Here is a 25,757-nt window from a genome sequence, read left to right as displayed (position 1 = left end):
AATATACTTTCAATTTTCAACTCATATCTTTACCGTTACGTCTCTTGTTCTCGCTTCGAGCCATCGCTGATAAAACAGCTCATCCCCACTCTCTAACAGATGCATTTAATATCGCTAAAATGATTCTGATGTGACATGGACGAAAAATATCTCTATTCAATAAATAAAACCCAATGTAATGAACATTATATTTATTTATTCATTAGTATTTCCGTTTTCTCGCATATTTTATCTATAAATAACGCACTTGTGCTGATATTTTTTACAAAAATTTTCATTTAGTTCAACAGTACTACAAATAAGTGCATACTCACTGCTATTTACATAATTGAATGCAATTTTTAATTATTTTTATTCCTTAAGTATCTACCGAGATTAGATAATTCTTGATATCATTTAATAGCATATTTTTATATTAAATCATCTTATTCAATATTAAACAACTCACTTACTAAATACCATTACCCTTTTTCATATTGCTTTATTTATTCATTCAACAATTAATTTAACGTTCTTTTAAAAAATTACTATAAATATTGTCAATAATAATTTTATTAATCAATTACAGCAAAGTATTCACAATATTTACCATTTTTTAAATTCAAAAGTAATAAATGAATTATAAATTGATTGATTATTGATAACTGCGTTTACAAATAAATATATCAGCGATAAGATAAGTTTTTTCATAAAACATAATAATATATAAATGCATAAATGAGTACCAGCAAACCGGTGAACAAATATGGCAAAGTAGAGGTTTCTTCTTTAGTTTCTTCATACTCCCAATTGTCGTCATCTACGGTCGGCTCTTTTTTGGAATAACTGGGAGATGGCGCCCCGACATCGCCATCTGCAATAACACCTATTTTGTAGGTCTCTCTGAGTGAAACGGCCTCAGCTGTGTGCCCCATTTCATCGAAGCACACGGTGCCATCTTGTCCAGCGAGATTCAAAAGAACTTCCTCGCCTCCAGGATGTTCTTGTAAAAATTTAGTCAAGTCATAAACTCCGCCGTGTATTATCATCCATAGATCTTTTTCATTGTCGTGACTTGCAACTTCAGCTGCTGAATATACTGTCGTCATTATTAATAATAACTACTTCAACTATTCACTATTTTTGCTTATTATTTCTTCTTATGTCACTTTGTCGAATGATAAACCTGAAATTATTAGAATATTTAAGTATTAATTAAACGGATAAATTTAGTTAATTAAATTTAAATAAACTAAATTAAATATAAATACAAAATGTTTAAATTCAAGTTTATTCAGTATCGGCTGTTGAGTAACATTAAATAAATTATATAGATGTGCGACGACTGTAAATTAGATTATTATACTCAAATTTAAATGACAAGCGTCGTATTTTAAACTATGTATACTGATTAATGATTACTATGAATACTATTCACTAGTTATTGTATCAAGGGACAATTACAAGCAGAAATTTGATCGATACTATCAACAATAACACCAAATACATGGACGTATTACATGTTACCGTAATGACTATCCAATAATTCATCGTATCACTAAATTACAAATTATAACACACGTTCATTTTTGTAATTAATTTATTGCACTAATATTTACTGAGACCGAAAAAGATATTATTACTTCAGAGTTTATTTATTTACTTACAAAATTTATATCTTATGAATTTAATTATAAAAAAAAAAAAAATAATTTTTTCCTCAATGTAATATTGAGAGTAATTTTTTAGCACTAACAGAATTATATTCTACTGTATTAATAATATTGTTATCTGAGAACGATAACATTACTTTTATGAAGTAGATATTGAACTTGAGAACGAGTGAAAGTGAATTTGAATTTACAATCACGTGGCCTCACAACTGGTTTATATACTTATTATTCTCAGTATATTTATTTTCACTTTTAGTTGGTGTAAAAAACTACAATCTTACTCGATAAACTGTTTTAGCTTGACTGAGTCTCTTGGATCAGTAATACAGAACTAATTTTTAAAAAAGTTAACTATTGCGGATAGCGAACATTTATATACACTTTAATTGAATTCATTGATTCCTCATTAACACAGAATGGACATGACGACAATACCGGAGATTATTAATTAATGTGAGAAAATCTTTATATTTATTGACTATTTTATGGATATGGATTTAGAATATTAATATGAACGTTTAGTTAAAAAAACAGAAAAATTATTTATTTAAATAATAATTATTATCATTTTAAAGCCGTCTCAAATACGAATTTCATTTTACTCTGATTACAGCCATTTCGGTCTTTATTTTCAATTTAATAATCCTATTTTTACTTTATTGCTTTCATCGCAATAACATTTTATTGTTATCCGGTACAGAAATAACTACAAGTCAACATGTATTACATACTTTATTATTGACAATTATTTCTAGTTTCCAGATAGTAAATGTCAAAATTTTAATGTAACAAGTATTAATATTACATATTCTGTAAAGAAACATATTCTTCTGTTGAAAATTTACTATTTTACTTTTAAGCATCCATAAAATGCAGCAGTATTCTCCAATTTTTACGTAGTAACATTTTAATAATGTAGTTAAAAAATTTAGTTTTGAAATTTCATTTTCATAAATCATTTTTATTTATTTTTTTTTAAATCATAAATATAAATTTTCTAATAGTAATTTTATTGTTATTAAACTTTAAATTTGTTCAACTATTTCCAAAGTTAATAACGTTGAAAGTATAAGTATGAAAAAGTTCAAATGAGTAAAAATTTTAGTTATAAAAAATTAAAAAGTATTAAGTACGTGACTTTTTACACTCGATAAAACAATTAAAAAAAAAAAAAAATAATAATAATAATAATAATCGGTTTAAAACATTATTATGTCAAAATTTTACGTATATTTAAGTAAATTGTAAATGTACAGTTCATAAAATTTAATACCTATATTATACATATAATGGTATTTAATACCTAATACTATACATATAATGGTGCTATATACTTGGAACTTCATTGAAATAACTAAAAAAAAAAGTAATGAAAAAAATTTCAACTTACATTAATGTTATTTAGTAATAAGATCCCAGGCATTTTAGCTGATATTAATATTCTTTTTTGCACGAATGAAAATAATGACGTATGCTTGTTAGTTAGCATTTACCTGGTTAATCAAGATAGGTATGTTACCAATAAAAAAAAAATTACTGGTCTCTATGGTCCCTCTACATCATAAGCGATTGTTCTCACGCAATCTAACGATTGGCCTCTAAAAAATTACGTTTCTGCGGTCACTTTTCGCTGTTTGTCGCGTCAACTCCGATAAACATGGATAAACTGTAATACGATAAAAAAAGAAAAAAAAAACCCCAGCTAAAAATGAGAGACATAAAGCAAAGATTGTAAAACGCGATAGTTAGCCATGAAAAAACGTAAAAGTAGTCGAGAGAGAAGAAAAAAAGTATTCAGCAAACGGGAATAAGAATAAAAAAAAAATTTTTAAAATACTTTGAATGGTTGTTACCTTTGGTCGTAAAAGTCAACGAGCTAGTACAATAACAGTTGCCAGAATACTTTCCGAGTAGAGGTCTAATGGAAATTCTTGTGTTTGCATTGCAGAAAACTGGCGCGAGGATCAAGATTTACTCAAACTGTTGTCCCCACAGCACTGATCGTGTCATCAGCATTTGCGGAAAGTCTGCAACATGTATGGATTGTATCAGAGAATTGGTTGCCACCATAAAAACTGTAAGTTTATTTTTATAATTATTTTATATGATTAAGGAAATTTTTTTAATATTTTAATAAACTATTATTGATTTATAATTAAAAATAAAAATATTTTTCAGTCACCGTTGAAGGGTATAAATAACCCGTACGATCCGCACAACTATGATGATTACTATGCCGACGAGTATGGTGGTTATGGAAATGGAGACGGTCAAGGTAAATCTGGATTTCCAGGCGGACGTGGAGGAGGTGGCGGCGGCGGCGGCGGCGGCGGTGGTGGTGGTGGCGGCGGCGGGGGTGGTGGTGGTGGAATGCCACCCCGTCGTGATAACCGAGGCGGCGGCCCACCAGATATGAATCGCGGATTCGTTCCACCACCCCGCGGAGGACCTCGCGGAGGCGGGGGTAGTATGTCCGGACCACCCGATCGCGGATACGGCGGTAACGCTCGAGGTGGAGGTTACGAAGGCGGTAGAGGAGGTGGAGGTGGAGGTGGCGGCTACGGCGGAAACCGGGGTGGCCCACCGTCTTTCGGTGGAGGAAATTACAACGGTAAGCAAACTCATACTTTTTCTATAAAAAAATATCTTCCATCTTTCGAGATTAACTATTGATCTGTTTGTCGACCGAGTTATTTTACCAAAAGCAAAAAGCTTATTTGAGATATTTTTTTTTTCTTATAGAGAATTTATTATGGTACTTTAACGCAAATCGCTTTAGTTGAATGGTATTTTTAAAAGATATCATTTTACTAATCTAGGTTGATAAATTAATGTATAATCATAATGTAAAAATTTTTTTACGAAATAGACGTTTAATTTTTATACTAAAGATTTTTATACTAGAAATGTCAAATAATAAAAAAAAAAAAAAAAAAAAAAAAAAAAATCCCAAATAAAGCGCTTGCGTTTATTTAATTTTTATTTTTTTTATTGCTTCTGTTGCAATATAAAAGATCAAGTATATTTGTGGATTTTCAAATCCTTTTTTCGTTCTGTCATTGATTTTATTTTAAATTAATTTATTGCTTACAGATAACGGATGGGGAATGCAAGGAAACGCTCCCAACGGACTCGGTGGAGGCGGTGGCGGTGGTGGTGGTGGTGGCAGTGGCGGCGGCGGCGGCGGCGGTGGTAACTCTGGTATGGGTGGCCCTTCGATGGGCGGAAATAACCAGGGTAACCAAGGTAATATGGGTGGAAATAAAACCAGTACCCAGGTTACCATTCCAAAAGATGTGAGTATGCGTTATTAAAAAAATTTTAACTAAAAAATTAATATTTTGTATATGAAGAAAAAATTTAATTAATATTTCATGACGTGATCCGTAAATAATATGTCAATATGCAACTTTAACGATTCTGACGTTTAAAATTGTTGACTTTAGACTTTTATGTAAGATTTTTTTTTAAGTAAAATTAAATTTTTTTTTATGTTTAATTTTTTTTTTTTACAATTTACGTATATTAAAAATCTCCATAATAATTATTTGCAATAAATTTGAGATTTAATTTCCAAACTATGTAGAATAACTTTATTTTATTAAATTTTTTATAAATCTTAGATTTATATAATTTTTCATTAAAATCGTTTGTAATGAAACAATTTCAACTACAACGTCAGTTATAAGAAAAAAATTATTTATTGTCTATTTTTATGTTTGATGTTTTTACTTATTGACGTAAATTTAATTTACAGCTTGCAGGAGCTATAATTGGAAAAGGTGGTGCGCGAATCAGAAAAATACGATCAGACAGTGGAGCTTCCATCACAATAGATTTACCATTACCCGGTAGCAATGATCGTATAATAACAATATCTGGATTACCAAATCAAATACAGATGGCCCAGTATTTGCTGCAACAAAGGTAATTTTTTATGATTTATACTCGTGCTTAATTTCATTAAATCCATTCATTTATCGATTAATCAAAAATTTATAACTAATTTATAATATATAATAATATTATATTAATCAAATTGTATTAAGCATTAACATATTAATAACTATTAAAAGGCATATATTGTATAAATATATATTTATAAATACTAATAATAAAATCATCGCTTGTATCTAACATTTATAAATTGTAAGTGAGAATGGCAGTAATAATGAAGGTGAGATAATATTCAATGAAATAATGAATAAAAGAAAGCTTGGAATCAACTTGAAGAGAATCAATATATTTAGTCATCCGGCGTGAGTGAATGGAGCTCTGTTGTATGGAAGACTAGTGATTTTGTTGTTCTACTGTATAGGTAACAAGGAATCACTAATCATCCTACAAAGGTGCTCAAAATCGTCGACTCCTGTGTGCTTTGGAACTAACAACATCCTGCTGTCGTTAAATCATTAACCATTGCTTTCATATCTATATTTGGTTATTATTTATTTAATAATATAGTAATAAGATAAAATAAGTTTATTAATCATCAACGATCTCATTTATTGCAATTATAAACATTTAAAATATATATAATTATTTAGCTTACTTTAATTGGATTTTTCATTTATGTTACAGCGTACAAGACAACGCAGATCACTATTAAATTTCACGGACTGATACGCTAACGGGGAGCCAAAGATGCGTCTGAAACATTATTTCTTTCGTCTTTTTTTTCTTATTAAAAATCCATCACCATCAACACAACATTATTAATAATTACTAAATAAAAACATTGATACAATAACGTAGAAAATACATTAATAAACATATTTCCAGTACACAATAACTGTACATTGTGTAATAATATGATTCGGAGTAAATTATACGATAACAATCAACCGCAAGTGGAACAGTAAATTAAGTCAATTAATTAAGTACCACAATAAAATGCGATAAAGTGTAATTTTTTCACGTAGATATTTTTCAAATAATTATTTTCTCTATATTCAAAATCAATCTGTAGAGTATTTAATCTAATATCTTAAAAATTTTATTAGAGCACTTAAAAACAACAATAATAGTAAAAGAAAATAATTATCTACAACAACTCATTACAATTATATTTTTCTCCGAAGACTAAAAATAAGTTATACTTGGTAATTTCTTTTTTATAAACCTTTATCGTTTGACTAAAGCCGACATTGAGTTACAACATTTTTTTAATGTACATTTTTTTTTTGGAATTATCTGTTTAACGATTAATGTAAATAAGTAATACCTTTATTCTATAAAATAATATAGAATTTACAATTGTTTCATTACTATTATTATAATCATTATTATTATTACTATCATTATCATTATAACATTTATTGATCATATTTTTCCTTGTAATAACATTTTTTTTTTATTAACGACAGTCTTAAGGCTGATTTGAGCACCGTTAAACAGTACGAACTCTTGAAGTTTGTCATAATAATAATAATAATAAAAAATAATAATATTAACAATAACCTTACACAAATATAAGTGTACTAAGAAATCCAACAAAAATCAAAAAATAAATCGCTAATTGTCATTTGAAATGGCCTAATAGTTTTGATTCGTCGATTCACCGAAATAATTAATGAAATTATTAACTTTATACTATTTACAACTGCAATTCTTCTCTAAATTTTCTTACATCCATAGTGTTAGTTAACGTAACAAAAAAATAAAATAGTCACCATGCTTATGGAGAAAAATCATGTATATACTTAACATTTTTTCTCCAACTATAGCTATCAAATTTTTCAAACATCAAGTTAACAATTTTTACAATAAATCTTTAGATAAAAATCTAGAAACTATTCATTTTGAATTACATTTTTTTTTTTTTTTTTTTTTTTTTATTTCTTTAGTAGATTTTTGACTTCAGCAGGCGCTTTGTTATTATCAATTATAACAACGATAGTTATTATGATTATTATTACAATATATAACATTTAAATATATATATATATATATATATATATATATATATATATATATATATATAATGTTGATATTAAGAAACAAATCATCCATTGTCGAAACTTAAGAGATCAGATGTAGGTCGGAAAATTTAAATAAAATCGTTACAGAGATGATTATCAGTTAATAATGTTTATTAAAAAACTCTAAACACTCTGATCTCTTGAAGTCTTTCAGAGTAGAATTATGTGGTAATTAAAAATTTTTTTGTGTCTTACGGATTTAGTACGACTTTAAATCAAAATAGAGAATAAACAAAGCATATTAATAAATAAACAAAATAAATCTTTATTATTAATTAACACAACTATTGTTGACTGCATTCTGTAAATTCAGCTGGTATTGTTTACCCTCAGGAATAAAAAAAAAGGGCATTTGTATGAAAAATCAATGGCTGAATATATCGAAGAAGTAAATAAAATAAATACTTGTATCATCGTATACTGAATCACCGAAATTATTCTCTTTAGTAGTGCTTAGCTAATAAGTCGTACATAATCGATAAAAATTTATTCAAACGCATCTATCGGTCAATTGACTCGTGCATTTTGTCTATTAATTATTTTTTTAATTATTAACTATAATTATTATTCTCATTTATTGAAAGTAATTGATGTAAACACGTAATTAAGTGTTATAAGTTAATATGAGAAACCCATAAACATAAAACGTGTGAATGAGTTTGTAAACAATGTAAAAATATTCGTACAATTATTTGTGAGTGTAATTTAAAAGTTTAAACAAGTTTAATAAAATAAGTTGACTTATAATTTATGATTATAATATTAATAATAATGGTAATATTAATCCATAAAATCAATACTAAATATTAACGATTATAATAAATTGGGCTAAAAAAGTAAATAATAAAAACACTTGCAGATGTTGTACGTTTACTTTTAAATGTATTATTTGTAACGATTAATTATTTGTCAAGAATAAAGTCTTAGTACAAAAAATGTAAAAAAAAAAAATACAAAAGTTGTCAAATAATTAACAGAAAAAAAAGTCCTTCAGTAAAAGTTCAACCTACTGTCTTTTGTGATAGATATGTCTACAGCATTTTCTTTTCATCTTTTTATGGTACGTTTGATAATAAAGCTTTTGAGATAGGACTGAGAATGCAAACTCAGCACAGGGTGACTACAAAAAGTTTCTGCCGTTTCATATTATGCTCTGCTTTTACTCCTACAATCGAAATTTCCAGCGTCGTCGAAGTTTACTTTGAGTAGTCTTCTTTGCTTTTAAGGAAGATATTGAGAATTCGTAAAGGAACTAAAGTTTTCTATCTTTATCTTTATTTTTATTATAATATTATATGAAGTTTGATTACAACTTTGAGCTTTTTTCTTACAATTCGTCCAAGGAAATAAATTATCGACGTAGATAATCTTTAGTGTGCTTGTACTACATGTCAAATGAGTTGAGCTAAAAAACATTAGGTTTTTAAGTACTTAATGTCACATTCTACCTGATTGTACTGTTGAAAAAAACGAGAGCAAGTTTGTCCTTAAAATAGAAATTATTTTCTAATATTTATAAAATTTAATTTAGATAATTATTTAGTTAATAATTGAAGCAGGTAAATAATATAATTATCATATTATCTGATAATTTAAATTAATTTCCGATAGTTTTATAAAACCACAACATTTGTAATCATATCATTCGATTTACCATATATTTCTCTATAAAATATGATGAATTTGTAAAAAAGAAAAAAATAGTAGAATAACAGCTTAATCAGATTATCGAGATTAGTTTCCGATAATTTTAAATAAAAATAATCTCTGAGTCATAGTAATAATCTTGATATAAAAATATTTTATGCATGAACATTGAAGGGTCATCGATCATCTCGGTCGGGCTGTCACATGAACGATAAATAAAATATTTCGATTTTTGATTTAAAGTAAAATCAATAGCTTCATATGAAATTTTATAAATTTAAAAGTTCTCGAGCAAAGTGCTATTGATTATTCATTTTCGCAGCGACAAGATAAAGATTAAAGCCAATGATAGTGACGTCACTTGCATGTACTTGACGGCTTAAATAGAAACCCATCGATGTGTCTGATAACGTCCTATTTGTTTTCTTTTTGTTGATTTATATAATAGCTTATACTTATAGTGTCGCATTTTGTGTATAAATATGAATATCGTATACGAAAAGTAAAAAATAGTTCTCATCTCTGTTAGAATGGTAACCATTATTATGTTACATAGTAACGAGGATTTTAGTGAAAATTTCGTGTGAATTCGCTGGAAAAAACCTTTAGAATTTTGGCATAAATATTAACGATAGTTCATTCGATGCCGAATGAAATTTTAAGAAAGATGAGATTTTTTTCTTTTCTTTTTTAATAAAATTTCAATTTTCTCCCACGGCCATCTTCTAACCAAATCTACACCCAAAACATGCCCAGCTTGCAATGAACCAGCCTCTGTAAGTCATATTATCGAGTCCTGTCCATAAACTCAATCAGCTGAGACGCCAATATGGAATTCCAAATCAAATCCAAAATTCACTCAACGAGGAAAGACACTGCACACAACTGATTAAAATGCTAAAATCACTTGAATTAAATTGTTAATTTCCAAAACTCAATGACCACAGATCTGTTTAATTAATTATTTTCTACTAATCTGTTTATACTAAAGCTTAAATTAAAGCCTATATTACTACTTGTACTTGTATTATAAATTATTGCATTGTAATAATTGCCGTCGCCAAGGACCTATGATGTCGGCGCGACGTTAAATAAACTTATAAAAAAAAAAAAATTTCGATTTATCATTTCCGAAAAACATAAACAATATAAAGTTCCACGCCGCTGCTGTAGAACCCAATTTTTAACACTAAATAGAAATGATTGTTTATAGAACTAGAGTTCCAGGAGTCGAAACTTTTTTTTCTAATTTCCTCCTCTGTAATTATCTTTTTTTAGATTTCTGATATTGCTTATAATTATTTATTTATTTATAAAAAGCTAAGACCTTTCATATTGTTTATGTTTTTCGACAATAACAAATTGAAATTTCAATAAATAAATAAAACAAAAATTATTGATTTTTATAGCGAGAAGTTGAAAAAAAAACATCTTTCTCAAAATTTAATTCCACATCGAATGAACTAATCGTTCATATTTTTGCCACAATTCTCAAAATTTTTTCCAGCCAATTCACACAGAATTTTCACGAAAATCTTCGTGACTATGTTTTAATTTGGTGAATTGTTACCATTCTTACATAGGGATTAAAACTATTTTTTTATGATTTATTAATAGTTAGAGATAAACCGATTGTATACCAACTCCAACAAGGTTTAAACATATTGGAGTCGACGACCTCCTATATTTTTATCAGTTTTTATAAGTAACACGCTAGAAAATAACCATGATAGTAATAATTAGTGGGAGATTCGTCGATCGATTGAGAGCAGTGTACTCTTAATATGTATATGCGCTGATGTTAGTAAACCATGTATAATATTACTCCATGTTATTGAAAGTGGTAGTTATGTTCAAAGTCACGCGAGCTTTCACACAGGTAATCTCATATTTATGACGTCCTCCTGTTATTTCGTCCAGTTACCGTCACTATTTCTTTCAACCCTCAATATGTTTGCGAAAACAAAACTAATGCTTTCAGAAACATCAATTCTTTTCTGGTCATTTTTTGCCCAAGTCATCAATTCGTAAAATTATACTGATTGAAAAAAAAAATGAAGACGTATCAAAAATTATGCAATTCCAATTCGTGTCAATACTTTTTAATTTCTTCTCTTATTGATTCATGATTACAGTAGGTTTTTGATTTTTTTTTTGTTTTTAATTAAAGTTCTGGTGTATAGAAAGAAAGAAATCATCTACAAAAAATAAAAAAATTATTGTAGTTAGAACATTTTTATAAGAACTAGATTAAAATTTGTGCTCATCGTAAATATCAAAGATGAAAAAAAACTTTTTTACAAGTTATATTGTTGACAAAAAAAATATACTAATTTTCGTTACATTTCTTGTCTCTGTACGTTTTCTCTCGGTTATAGGAATAGCTGTCAAATAACTCGATTATGATCTCATCGATCGGTACATGAGATAAGTTGATTATAATTTGTTTGTCAGCTAAGCGTGTGACCGCAAATTGAACGCATCAAAAAGTGATTAACTAATAAATAAAAAAAAAAAAAAATGAAAATTTCATCAAAACATATTATCTTTTTTATTAATTTTTTTTTTTTATATAAATATAACTACTACTTTTATTATAGTTATTATTATCTTTCGTGTCGAAACGTATTTACGAGCAGAGGATTATTGAAATTGCGTTTCTAAATATTTCTTCTTGATGGTTAATTTTTCTAAACATTTTTGTACAGGATAATTGAGTTTTAATCGGATCTATCAATAATAATATTATTGTTATTATTTTTATAATACTTCAGCATACAATATACTACTTTCAATAAATTATATTAAATTAAATAATAATATTGTTCTTTTACAATAATCCCCTTTCAGACTGCAAGCTACGTCGAATCTCCTTGACCTTAATTGAATAATCCCAACGTATTCTCACGAATAAAATTAAAAATCAAACTTTATATACTTATGCAATCTTATTTTCATTCATATAATTCTATCAATACAGCTTCACAGTGTGAATAAATAATTGTAATAATTTTATGAAAATAAAATCAACTAATATTCATTACGTAATAGTAATCTCAAAATATATTTTGGAGAAAAATGAACAGATGTGATCACATATAATTATAACTAATAGCTAAGTTTAATTAAATCCAAATATTGGCAGGAGCTAACTGTATACTATAATCAGATATTATTATATATAATAATATCTAGTTATCCATTATTACACAAGACTACATATACATTCTATTCTGCTAATTTATCAACATAAACATGTCTCATATCCGTTTGGACAATTATTTATAATCAAAACTTAAAAAAAGTATAATAATAGTGAACATTCAATATAATTTTCAAAAATTCTATTCTCTGTTTTTATAATAAAAAAAACCCTATGATCAGATTACATAAAATTATAAAAAATTTTTAAAAGTTGAATTCACAATATATAAAAAAAACTTGGATGCAGCATCTGATAGTCTAAGCATGTATAATTTTATATACTTTTACATAATCGATTTCTTCTTGAATTAATTTTTCAAGTTCTTAAAAAAATTTTTTTGATTTTTCATTTAATATCAATTAAAATTTTTTTATTTAAAAGAATTTTTAATCAAATAATTTTTATTAACTTCTAATGAAAACATAAACCGTAGTGGTTCATCATCAATGTAATTAGAATTAATATTAATAGGAAGACCAAGAAGTAATTACTTAAAAATATCAAAAATATTGATCTGCTTAATTTATGAACAAAACTCTACCACGTTGCGTTACAATAATCAATTAATAACTTTCTAAAAATTAAAAAAAGATATTAGTCTCATTATGTAATTAATTATTACCACGAACATAATAAGAGTGTAATTCATAAAATACCAGCAAATCCCCCAAAGCAGTACATGATCATATCATAATCTATCACATTATCTATTTCGCAGTATCAAAAGTATTAATAGTCAACATTTATATTGGAATATAACGTGTGGCTTAAGCTTTTCGCAGAGTCGATAAAACCATCGAACCTGGCCAACTATTCGATCTACCTTCTATTTCCACTGATTTTCACTGGTAATTTCAATAATATTTTTTTCAACTAATTATTCTCATCAGTTTCAATTCCAAATTCAACAAAATGGACCTAAAAAATAAAAAATCATCAATAATCTAAAACCGTTTATGCGAATATTAATATCGTATAAATTAATTCATCGACTGTAAATGAATCTGTCTGATAATTCGATAGGTGTGTATCCATACCTGGTTCTTCTTTATACTTTTATCTCTCTGCCTCTCTTTCTTCTCATTCCATTCCACGGTATTTCCCATTCTCTCGTTATACCAGGAATCAGCTAGTTGAATTTGGAGTCACGCGTGCGCGAATACACAGTGTGAACTGGTATTATATATGTACATCCAGAACCCACCTATTCACAAGCTGAACCCTCTCCCGAGCTTTCAACCCCCATTGAAAGAAAGAGATACCAAGCTGATAGAACGAGAGGGTCCGGAAAGAAAGTGAGTAACTAGTATCAACAACCACGCGAGCTCGGGATTCAGTTTTCCGTTGGAAGTGCTTCGCGACATACCGCATGTTATTTCCGTCAGTCTCAGGACTTGAAATTCACCATTCATAGTTTTTCCGAACATAATTTTTTAATTTTAATGCTTAATCTGTGAAAAACAAAAAATAAATTTTGAAAACTGGTTTATTGATAAAGAATAAACTAGAAAAAAAAATTGGTTTAAGAGTAAACTTAATTTATTTGTGGTGAAGGAATGAATAAATAAAAATAACAGTTGAATTTTTTATATCATCAACTTAAAATTTATGTCTAATTTACTCAGAATCGCAACCCTTCGGAGCGTAGGTTACTGAGTGGTTAATACCCAAAGGAACGGTTTGTTGTGCAGAAATACTATCCGTAATAGACGTTCAGATAATATTACTTAGCAGAACATATATAAGGTTTAAAGTAGATCGATGTCAGAATAAATAATCTGATGGTATTATATATGAAGATAAAGATGAAGAAAATGAGAAAAACAATTTTTTTTATTTTTATTTGGTGAATAGAACTATAGACACTATACCCCCCACAAAGTGTAAGTTGATAGGCAACATTTAAATTTATTGGGTATAATGAACATTACGAGGATTCTAACGGCATGGCTACGTCTACGGTAACGAGATATCATCAGGGTAATGAACGATCATCCCATCCATGTAATTCACGTCCAGATGTGGTTCAATCGTCCTTGACCACCACATGTCCTCCAAGCAGTTTTCCTGACAAATTTCAAGATTTTTTTGCGACACTAAACGAAGACACCGATGATTTATCCACCATGCTGGAAGACAAACTTATCCCCAGGTAATTTGAAGTATAAATATTTCTTTGTTTGTATTGTCTACGAGGATTTTGATTCTTCGTAAGGGAAATGTTCTTCTTTGTTGTAAATTACGACCATGTTGATTTATTTACGTTACTTTTGCTTAGGGTGAATTACCCCTGATTTTGTTTTTCCTTAGAAGAGAAATTTTGTGGCTCGAGGGTTTTGATTTTGAATACTTTAGACTTTTATTTGTGCATTCACAATATAAAATTTTAAAATGTTTCATGTCGATTATTTAGTAATCTTATTACGTTTAAGTCTCGGTGAACCCTTTCGAATGTTGTAATCTTGATCTCAATCGGATAATTCATTCTAAAAATATCTTGTAAAAAAATTTATTGTCATTGTTTTAATAATTGGAGTGTTACTAATAGCCCTTAATAATAGAAGAAAAATATGGAAAACGGTTGATCCTACAAGCCATCCTGGGAACTTCCCGCTATGTACAAGTTCAAAACGCTCGACAAATTATCTATTTCGAAAACACAACTTTTATTCTTTTTCGAGCTCTTCAAATTCAAAATTTTAGTGGTTGTTGAAAAAATATTTTAAAAAAATTTTTGATTGCAATCAAACGTTTTTCATAGGACTTGTAGCAGTTGACGCAGTTAAAATAAAATTTCCAAAAACTACTATGATGGGTCTAAGATTAATTATTCTGTCGAAAAATATCCTGTTAAAAATATTTTCAGCTAATAAATTGAAAAGAAACATTCTATTTAAAAAAAAATACAATTAAATATATTCAATCAAATAAAATTTATTTATAAGCAAATTTACCAAATTTGTCTAAGGATATTTTTGGCAGGGTATTTTAGAACACGATACTAAGCCTTGATCTCACTATACTATGATTACTGACTTATTTTTCAAAGCTTCAGTTTTTTAATTCTTTAATTTTTCAACAATTAAATAAATAAAAAATTTATTTAATTAATACACTAAGTATTGTAAAATATTTCGGTGAATATTTTTAATTACTTAATTTTTATCTTGAATTAATAACTATATTAATATTATTTGTATATTAAATAGTTTGTTGAACATTTTTATAATTATTTATCTCGATTAAATATTTAATACATATATTATGTATTTATGTATCAATTAATTATTGCATCAATGAGATTATATATATATATATATATATATATATATATATATATATATATATATATATATATATATATATATATATATATATATATATATATACGGAGAAAAAAGTGTTGCTATTATCACGATACAGTATAGTGATGATCACGATCCACGTATGACTATACTTTAGATGCGCATATGTCCAATCTAGTGGATCGTGATTATCACGATCCACATGGATTCAGATGTCGAATGTCTATATTGCTATGGTTTATAGATGATTATTAGTTGTTTTTGATTAAATGTTAATTATATGTTATTGCAGATTATTTTTTTTTTTAGTTTTTTCGTATATTATTGTTATAAACATAAATACGAATTCGATGTATAGCTTGATTAGTTTAAAATTTTTGTGTAGTTTATATGACAGTCAAGAATTAAGTTAGGTTTAAAAATGTTTAAATAATGACTGACAGCAGTTGGAATTTATTTTATATGACTTTTTATTTTTTTGATTTTTAAAAATATTAGCCTAGAAATTTGTATTATTGATATATTCATTAAAAATACGTAATTATTTTTATCATAAGAAAAATATTTTTTAATGGAATTTTTACTTCTTTATTACTCCATGTACTTTATAAAAAAAATAGCATATTTTTGCGTAAAGTAGTATGGGATCAAATTATTTATGCTAAAAAAACCTTTTATGAAAACACAAATGTTATTTATTTAATACAATATATAATGTTCATTGTTTTTCTTTATCAACGCAGTAGAATTATATACAATAACCACGGACACAGCATTAACACAGTTAACATAGGAAGATTTATTTCTTTACTATGTAACAAAAATTACGATCCAGCTGACAGTGGAGCGGTCAGTGGACACGTAATTTTGTCCAGGTCGCCCAAAAATTCACCAAATTACTAAATAAACAAACAAATGACTTGGGAGGTAGCTCTTAGCCTCCCAAGTAACCTGCAGCTTTTCCTCAGGCTGGGTTAGTGCACGATTTTGGACGTCAGTTGTTCTTTTAACTAGGGAAACAACAAACCCTTTGATTTTCAGGGCCGATCTGCAGGTATTCAGGGGAAGATAAATAATAGACTAATATTAGGAGAGAAAAAAGGAAGTAATTTACGTAAATTAAATTATTAATCAATCAGCAAATATTAATAATAAAACAAATAAATTATTTATTCAAAAGACAAGAAATTACTTAAAACTAAGTCCAGTGCCGAATTTCTTAGCCGGATGGATTATATAACAATAATAATAATAATAATCTTGCCGCGTACAAATGTTAATTATTAATCTAAATCCTGAGTAGACCGTTTATTTACGACGACGTTGATTACAAAATACAAATTATATCTAATAATATTGAACAGAGATATACCCGAAATCCCCAGTCGGGTTATCTCGACAAAAGATAATAAAACAATAAATAAATACTGGCTGACTCAAATAATTAATACCGACTTTTAATATCAATTTTTTCGTCAGGAGAGAACGCGGTGCGTGGTTAATAAAATGGCTCAACTTGTGAGTACTCACCAAAAAAAAAGGGAACTCGAACGAAGGTGCCATATCCACACTCCTTACACTTTGCGGGTTACCGCGTGTCTCCCGATTTTTATTTTACCAAAAACTCCGAGACCTCGTGTCCGATCACGAGGGCCTCTCAAGTCGTTTACCAAAATTACTGATCCCTGTGCTCGCAATCGATACTTTAGGGAATTACCCGTGTGAGCAAGGACTACGACTTATTACCAATAATCAATATACAATAAAATAATAAAATTATAAATATTCCAATACAATTTTCTGAAATAAATGTCAAAATTAATACTTAAGAACTTATAATAATAATACATAAATTGTCAAATATAAATAGTGATAAATGATATACAGTATACAAATTAATAATATTAATACAAAAATAGTAAAATTATGAGACACACCGAGTGTGGATCTGTTGCCAACACTAGGCGCAGGGAGGGACGCACACAGGAATAAAATTCGTGTGACAACTAGACCTTCAAAAAACGCCACGAGTTTTTCAAGATTCCACTCGAGTAATTTATCAACAACCCAATTTTCCATATCGCTGTTAATATAAATTAGTGCAATTATCGCTATTTCATCACCAAAATTGTAAATAAATAAATTCGTAAGTTTCAGACTTGGTTATGTGTGGTGGCGTTGAACGCGTCGTGGATAGTGATAATCACGATCCGTTTCGCTGTAGTAAGAAAACGTTTTGAAATATTCACTATACAGTTGAGCGTGGTATTCAGTATTCACTGTTTCGAGCATAACTGTATTCGTATGGTGAATATGACAATACTGTTTTGAGCTAATCACAATACTTCGTTCACGATCCACTGGATCGCTATAATAGCAATAATTTTTTTTCCGTGTATATTTATGACCATGACTAATGTATTTATATATAAATAGAATTTAAAATTCTTAATTTCTTCTCTATTTCTTCTGAAGAATCTCAGAAGAGTGAAGCACATGATTACAAATACAGATGGCTGCGCCCATACAATTTGACAATTGGAAATAACCATCCATTTTTCAGCGTGTATAGTTGATATTTAATTTCTGAACTTAAAATTATCGTAAATTATACATTTATACGGTTGGCGGTGTGGAAATATTAAATTCACACCCCCTAAATTTAACACGGCATTTGGTGAAATTTTTCGACTCATTAACACTACACCAGGTCCAAAAATTTTTTTACAGTGTAATATATATCTCTTCACAACAAATAATTAATGTTTTTAGCGTCACTAGATCATTATTGAATACATCCCATACTAAAATGGGAGAGATGTATTTGTTTTGTAAACAAATACACGGAGAAAAAAGTATTGCTATTATAGCGATCCAGTGGATCGTGATTAGCTCAAAACAGTATTGTCATATTCACCATACAAATACAGTTATGCTCGAAACAGTGAATACTGAATACCACGCTCAACTGCATAGTAAATATCTCAAAACGTTTTCTTACTACAGCGAAACGGATCGTGATTATCACTATCCACGACGCGTTCAGCGTCACCACACATAACCAAGTCTGAAACTTACGAGTTTATTTATTTACAATTTTGGTGATGAAATAGCGATAATTGCACCAATTTATATATGTTGATAAATTACTCGAGTGGAATCTTGAAAAACTCGTGTCGTTTTTTGAAGGTCTAGTAAAGAAATAAATCTTCCTATGTTAACTGTGTTAATGCTGTGTCCGTGGTTATTGTATATAATTCTACTGCGTTGATAAAGAAAAACAATGAACATTATATATTGTATTAAATAAATAACATTTGTGTTTTCATAAAAGGTTTTTTTAGCATAAATAATTTGATCCCATACTACTTTGCGTAAAAATATGTTATTTTTTTTATAAAGTACTTGGAGTAATAAAGAAGTAAAAATTCCATTAAAAAATATTTTTCTTATGATAAAAATAATTGCGTATTTTTAATGAATATATCAATAATACAAATTTCTAGGCTAATATTTTTAAAAATAAAAAAAAGTCATATAAAATAAATTCCAACTGCTGTCAGTCATTATTTAAACATTTTTAAACTTAACCTAATTCTTGACTGTCATATAAACTACACAAAAATTTTAAACTAATCAAGCTATACAAGGAATTCGTATTTATGTTTATAACAATAATATACGAAAAAACTAAAAAAAAAAATTAGGAAAACAGTTGACCCTGAAGGCCATCCCTGCAACTGCCCGCTAATTCCATACCTGGGCGCTTGAAATTGCATTTACGACGTTTTTGAGCTCTCCGAGCTCAAAAATATAACTTTTATATGCTTTTGAGCTTTTCAAGCTCAAAAGTTTGATAGAAGATTGATAAAACACTATTTTTTGAGTTTTCAAACCGCAATAACTTTTGAATGAATCAACCGATTTTCACGCGGTTGGCGGCATTCGACGCAGTTTTTTTAAGCCATATGAAAAATCTTTAAGTTTGAATTGATCAAACTAGAAATTTCGAAGTAATTCCGAAAAAACACTTTTTTGGGTTTTCTTTCCTGCACGATATCTCTCGAATAAATCAACCGATTTTGACCGGATTAGCGGCAATCGACGTGGTTTTTTAAAGTTAAGAGCTGATTAGTTTTTGGAGTTGATCGATAAAGCCGTTCGAAAGTTATTCCAAAAAAACCACTTTTGAAAAAATTTTTTTTTTCAGTTTTTTTTTAGATTTTTCGAAATCTATCGGCCCGAATCGATCCAAACTGTATCCAAAATCTAAGTTTAGACAAGCCCTTTTGAATGGCGCCAATCGCGATCAAATCGGTCGAGCCATTCAAAAGTTATGAGAGGTTTACATACTTACACACACACACACACACACACACACACACACACACACACACACACACACACACACACACACACACACACACACACACACACACACACACACACACACACACACACACACACACACACACACACACACACACACACACAGTCATAGTGACACCCTCGCGGGGATAGTCAGGGAAGCTTCCTGTGATCCTTGAATGTCGAGATCTGATGAAAACTTGATTTTTGTAAAACGGGGTAAAACGAATAACTTCCCGATTTTTGAAAATCTGAGATTTTCTTAGCGGGAAGTTAAAAATAATCTGCAATAACATATAATTAACATTTAATGAAAAACAACTAATAATCATCTATAAACTATAGCAATATAGACATTCGATATCCGAATTCATGTGGATCGTGATAATCACGATCCACTAGATTGGACATATGCGCATCTAAAGTATAGTCATACGTGGATCGTGATCATCACTATACTGTATCGTGATAATAGCAACACTTTTTTCTCTGTGTGGAATAATATTAGAAATAATTGTTTAGAAATTCAGAATCTTTCGTGGTCAAAATAAATTTGGAAAATTTACGTCAGATAAACTTAATAACTTATTATAATTAATAAAAACTTTATGTTTGTATCACTAAAAATCAAATTTCTCGTTATAAAATAGAAATTTATAAAAAATCACTCTACTAGGAAATAGATTAATATTGTTTACTTCTTCTACCGCTGATATTTTTTTGTGATCAGTAATTTGAAAATTGGTAAAAAAAGGAATCTTGCTTTTGTAGAAATTTTTGTAAGAATTAAAAAACTATCACTTTCTGTAGTAAAATTCAAAAACTTACTTTTAATGAAATGATAAAAATAAAACTAATGTGAAAATAAAATCATGAATAATGTAAATTAATGTTTTACTTAAGTAATTTTTTCACATAAAATTACAACGATGAGATGGAATATGAGAGCACATGAATAGTTGCTCTGCGTTGTATCGTATATGAAAATTGAAATTTATGTTACTTCATATAAAAATTGATTTATAGATGTTTAGGGTGTATATAAATATATATTGTTTTAAGAGTGTCAATTAAAAAAATGATTAATAAATATTACAGGAAAACGGATAATAGTGAGATAAAAGGCGGCAATAGAAGATGGGCCAAACGTACATTCCAACGACGTAGTAGTGAAATAGAGGTCCGGTTACACCGAACATCAGTTTCTACAAATGGACAACCGGATAAAATGGGTATTGAAACTGGTCCCAAGTCGCCAACTCCTTCTCGTAGACGAAGTTCTAGTATTGCGGTAGCCCGTCCAACACCAGATTTACACAGGTGATTCATATTTAATTTTTCCCAAGGTATTGTAGATAATGATAATTTATAGTAATCGATAAACATTTCGGTTAATAGCTAAGATCTTAAAAAATATTTCTTTTTTTATAGTTTTTAAAAATATATTAATTCGCTGTATTTTATGAATTTCGGTGAAGATATTTGTTAAAGTACATGTTGATAATTTTAAAAATAACATTTTTTTGAAGACGATAAAAACATTAAATAATTGGCTTGTAAAAATAGAATATTCTTTTAAAGTCGATTGAATTTTCGGTTTTCAAAGCTTTTGACTCACCTGTGGTAGTTCTTTTTTAGTAATTTGTGTTAAAGAAATATTTCATTTAATCTCATTGTCAATTAACGAGACCATTTTCAACTCATTAAAAGAATTTTTTAAAGAAAATTATTCAGATAAAAAGGACGTATTTCATCGCTGCGGAAAGCAACAAGAGGTGAAAGATAATTAAAATAGAAATAACTTTATGGAATACAAAGCAAAATTTTTATTTTTAATATACTTAACAAAAAGAATAATGGTATATTTGAAATTTATTCTTCAAAAAAAATATTAAAGTCTAATATTTACTCTCATGTAGATTTGTTTGTGGATAACTCTTAAGATTATTTCGTAATCGATGTAACAAATTGTATACATTTTTTCTTTGAAAATGAGAAACTTTTGTTGTATGATTTAGTATTTCGATGATTAATTTTTTTTCTATAGAAAAACTTTATAAAGTTGACAAACTGAAGGAAAGAAATAAAGCACGGAATATACAAATAAAAGTCAGAAATACAATTATAACTATTAAATTTTAATTGACAAATATTTATCCGACATTTAATTACAAATCAAGTCACTCCATGGAGATCATGATCTGTATTTTTTTTTTTTTTCAATTATTCATATATATATAATCCCAAGAATTACTTTCAATTTTTTTCGAATTTTTTAATAAATAAAAAAAATTGTTTAACTTTAAAAATTTTGACCAACCAATAAATTTTCAAAATGTTTACATAATTTTTAACCAAAAAAATATTACAATGACGGGAAAGTAAAATTAAAAATTAAAAAAAATTTTATTTAAGACGACTTGGGTAATTTTTTAAAATCTGGAATGATTTTTAAAAAATTTTTCTTGAGCTGATTTTTGAGAGGGCTCTTAAAACCTGATAAACTAAATGATTTTCATAGAAGACTTAAAATATAAGAAAAGTCGGATTTTTTGGCCAATTTCAGACTACTAAAAAAATTGGTTACGAAAAATGATTCATGATGGAAAGATCGCAAACTCTTGAGTGCAAAAATTGGTCATGTCTTGCTATCACTCTTAGGTTTAGTTGGGTAGATTTCCTGTAAATCATCTTTACCGTCTATACTGCATTTATATGACATAAAAAGTACATAAATGTTAAATTAACGCTCATGTTTTTATTAATTATTCAATACATACTATTTTATTAATCCAATTTTATAACTTAGTTTTCTATAAAATAAATAATAAAAATTTTTGTTTTTATCAATCTATGCTATAAACTGCAGTTATATTACTCATGAGTAATAAATGGTCATGAAGAATATACTCGAGAAACCCTATAGTTTTTAACGACGTATTATATCAGACTGTTAAGTATGTACGAATGTATATGCCATGATAAAGTACACAATATCAAGTAAAGCACGATATTATGTAGTGTATCGCAATGAAGTCTGAACCATGAACCTCGTGAAAGTGCGCGTTTTATACGTCACAGTGGATTCACTTTAACGACAAGACTAGACGCAATATTGCAAGTCCTGAGCAATAACTTTTAAGTGACGTGTGTTTCATTGCAGATTTCTGCAGACAGAAGCTGGTCCCTGGGGTCATTTATCCCCATCACCACGCAGCCCAACACGCCCGACAAGTGCACTAAGTCCTGGTGCAACGTCATCGACATCTCAACATCTCAGTCCAAGTCCTACAAGTCCCGCCGGGCCGGGAACGATTTCAAGAACTCAACGACCTGATCGACAACACCACCGTGGGAGGACAAGCAGCATGCCAGCAGTTCCACGCCGGGTAAATTTATTAGAACACTTCATTTCATCACTTTTTTGCACGCCTCATAGCGCGAAGCGCGTGAGGTTGTGCTTTATACTCGACTCGTCAAGGTCAAGCAATTTTGTGATCTTTAAATGCCTCTATCACAACCATATTACACTTATACAATGATATAAGTAGATGTACACCGAAAAAACACTTAAATTAAACCATCTTTTACTTTCTAAAATCATATCATGTTGCTATTTTGAAAAAAAAAAAAAACGTTTTGAAAAAAATTTTACGTGGACGTCCGGATGTCACAAACATTTTGGATGTACCAACGATTACTCCCGAACAAATTAATATTTCAAGACCGGACCTTTTTTATTAGTTTAAGACACGAAGCCCAGATAGAAGTCTATCTAGGCTTCGTGGTTTAAGAATTCGATAAACTGGGTCCGTATTTCATATCAGTGGCTTAGTTTACGTATTTTTTTTTAAATTGAATTTTTATTAAAATTCATTACGATACAACCGTACAAAGCCAAACGAACTTTTCTTATTTGTCACGTGAAAACTATGGCGCCCATTGATCAAGCTAGATTTTTTTAGACTGCGTGAGCATATGACAAGAAAAAAGGGCGCTGATATTTAAAAAAAAAATAAAAAATACTCTGTAAGAAATTACTTAATTATAATTTTTTTTTTTTTTTTTAATCAATTACACAATTAATTTTTTTCTTAAAAAATGAATGAGCGTTATGAGGCGTGCACTTTTGGATTTTCCAAACTTTTTCATTATTCTTTTGCTAATGTCATCGAAGCTAGAAATTCAAATTCCGCCGCTAAATGTCATCGGTCAATTTTATGAAATTAATTTTAGATTTTAATTTGCTATTTCAATCGATAAATATTAATTGTTTATTAAACAGTAACCAGCAATTTCATTTACCGAAGCAAAGGTCGAGCATTGACATGAAATTCGTTTTAATTAAATGGCTTAATAACTATAAAGTTTATTGAAAATATTTAATATTGAATATATTTATATAGAATGAAACATCACAATGGAACTTTGAAGTTTTCGTTAAAAATATATAAAGTAAGACAGAGCAATAAAATAAGAAACGATTCGGGGGTGTGAAAAGTTTTTTTCTGAGGAACTTTTGCTAGAAAAGATTGATTTGTTTCTCCAAGACATTTACTCGTAAATTAAAATTCTTTAACTGAGGAAAATTAAATTTAGTACTTGAAATTACATTTGTTATTTAAATGAATTTGAAAGGTTAATATTATTAATAGGTTATATATAGTTATTATATAAATTTATATAAAATTATTATTAGTTATTAAAAATAAAGTCAGAAAAGAATGAGAAAATATTACGAGAGAGTGCGAGAGAGAGAAGACAGCCGCGCGAAGCCTACCCGGAGAAAAGAAAGAGGGAAAAGAGACGGCGAAGAACGCCGAGAGACAAGCGAGAGTAGTAGGGGAAGCAGCCTGGGAAGTCCCGTAGCATAGTTCCCGCGCGCGCCGTGAGGCAGCGCGGTGTCGCTCAGACTGTTCGCCCGAAGAGTATTGCTTCTGAATTTTTAAAACCAATTTTTCGACCAGTCTTTGCCAGATCAGCTTGAGCTTCTGAAGCGAGTGGTACACTTGCAGAAGAAGCCTTGAGTGCTGTGTTGAGCAGATATAGAAAGTAAGAATGTTTACTTTCTATAGTAAAGTCTGTCCTCGCAGTAGATCTTTTTGACATCAGGTTGACCCCGGGTAACTAGGTCACCGAATAGCCCCTATTGAAAAGGTGGGGGCGAGGTTGTGGTCAGTGTTCCCATTTCCCATCCGTCACATAATTTGAAGCCTTGTACGATCGTACATCCGACTTTGATTATGTGACGAAAAGTTACGATAAAATGAGTCTTGTACGATAATTTTCGATATGTTTGATTTTCATTCTTATCCGTGCGGGTTAGCTTTCATTTAGTACCCGCTCGAAGTATGCAGCACCCCGCGGGTGCCCTATCGCCCTATACAGTTTATTTTGTTATGCTAATGTTTAATAAATTAATATGAATTAATATATAAAATTGATTATATTTTTTATTTGATTTCATTTCATGAAGAAACATTTTTTTTGTAAATATTTTTCAAGAGTAAATTTATGTCCGAATTTTAAATGAAAATATTTTGGCATAAAAAAATTTGAACTATGTAAATTTAGTCAAAACTCAAGTTTAAAATTTTTT

General features: G+C 28.8%; 2 protein-coding genes across 10 annotated transcripts in view; one reads left to right on the top strand and one right to left on the bottom strand.

Moving 5' to 3' along the window:
• LOC123263314 (heterogeneous nuclear ribonucleoprotein K) overlaps window positions 1–8,591 on the top strand; it is a 46,905-nt gene extending 38,314 nt beyond the window's left edge. For all 6 annotated transcript variants that reach the window (XM_044725953.1, XM_044725957.1, XM_044725954.1 and 3 more), the window contains 5 exons: window positions 3,601–3,729; window positions 3,831–4,263; window positions 4,746–4,948; window positions 5,410–5,579; window positions 6,234–8,591. In XM_044725953.1, coding sequence (XP_044581888.1) covers window positions 3,601–3,729; window positions 3,831–4,263; window positions 4,746–4,948; window positions 5,410–5,579; window positions 6,234–6,261 — 963 coding nt within the window. In that variant the 3' untranslated portion in view covers window positions 6,262–8,591. The remainder of the gene's footprint in view (window positions 1–3,600; window positions 3,730–3,830; window positions 4,264–4,745; window positions 4,949–5,409; window positions 5,580–6,233) is intronic.
• On the bottom strand, window positions 612–2,066 carry LOC123263317 (cytochrome b5-like). Of its 4 annotated transcripts, none has more exons than XM_044725962.1 (2): window positions 1,790–2,066; window positions 612–1,165 (listed from the first exon to the last, which is right to left on the bottom strand). In XM_044725962.1, exon 2 carries the CDS (start codon window positions 1,086–1,088, stop codon window positions 687–689), a length of 402 nt encoding a protein of 133 aa, XP_044581897.1. In that variant the 5' UTR covers window positions 1,089–1,165; window positions 1,790–2,066; the 3' UTR covers window positions 612–686. The 4 variants fall into 4 exon arrangements, with proteins under 4 accessions (XP_044581897.1, XP_044581898.1, XP_044581900.1 ...); XM_044725963.1 differs by having other exon boundaries at window positions 1,934–1,996; XM_044725965.1 differs by lacking the exon at window positions 1,790–2,066 and adding an exon at window positions 1,647–1,664.
• Window positions 8,592–25,757: the final 17,166 nt, after the last annotated feature.

The sequence above is a fragment of the Cotesia glomerata genome, linkage group LG4, assembly GCF_020080835.1.
Source record: "Cotesia glomerata isolate CgM1 linkage group LG4, MPM_Cglom_v2.3, whole genome shotgun sequence".
Lineage (NCBI taxonomy): Eukaryota > Metazoa > Arthropoda > Insecta > Hymenoptera > Braconidae > Cotesia > Cotesia glomerata.
Note: the sequence above shows the minus strand (reverse complement) of the source record. Positions and strands in the feature narration are given on the sequence as shown.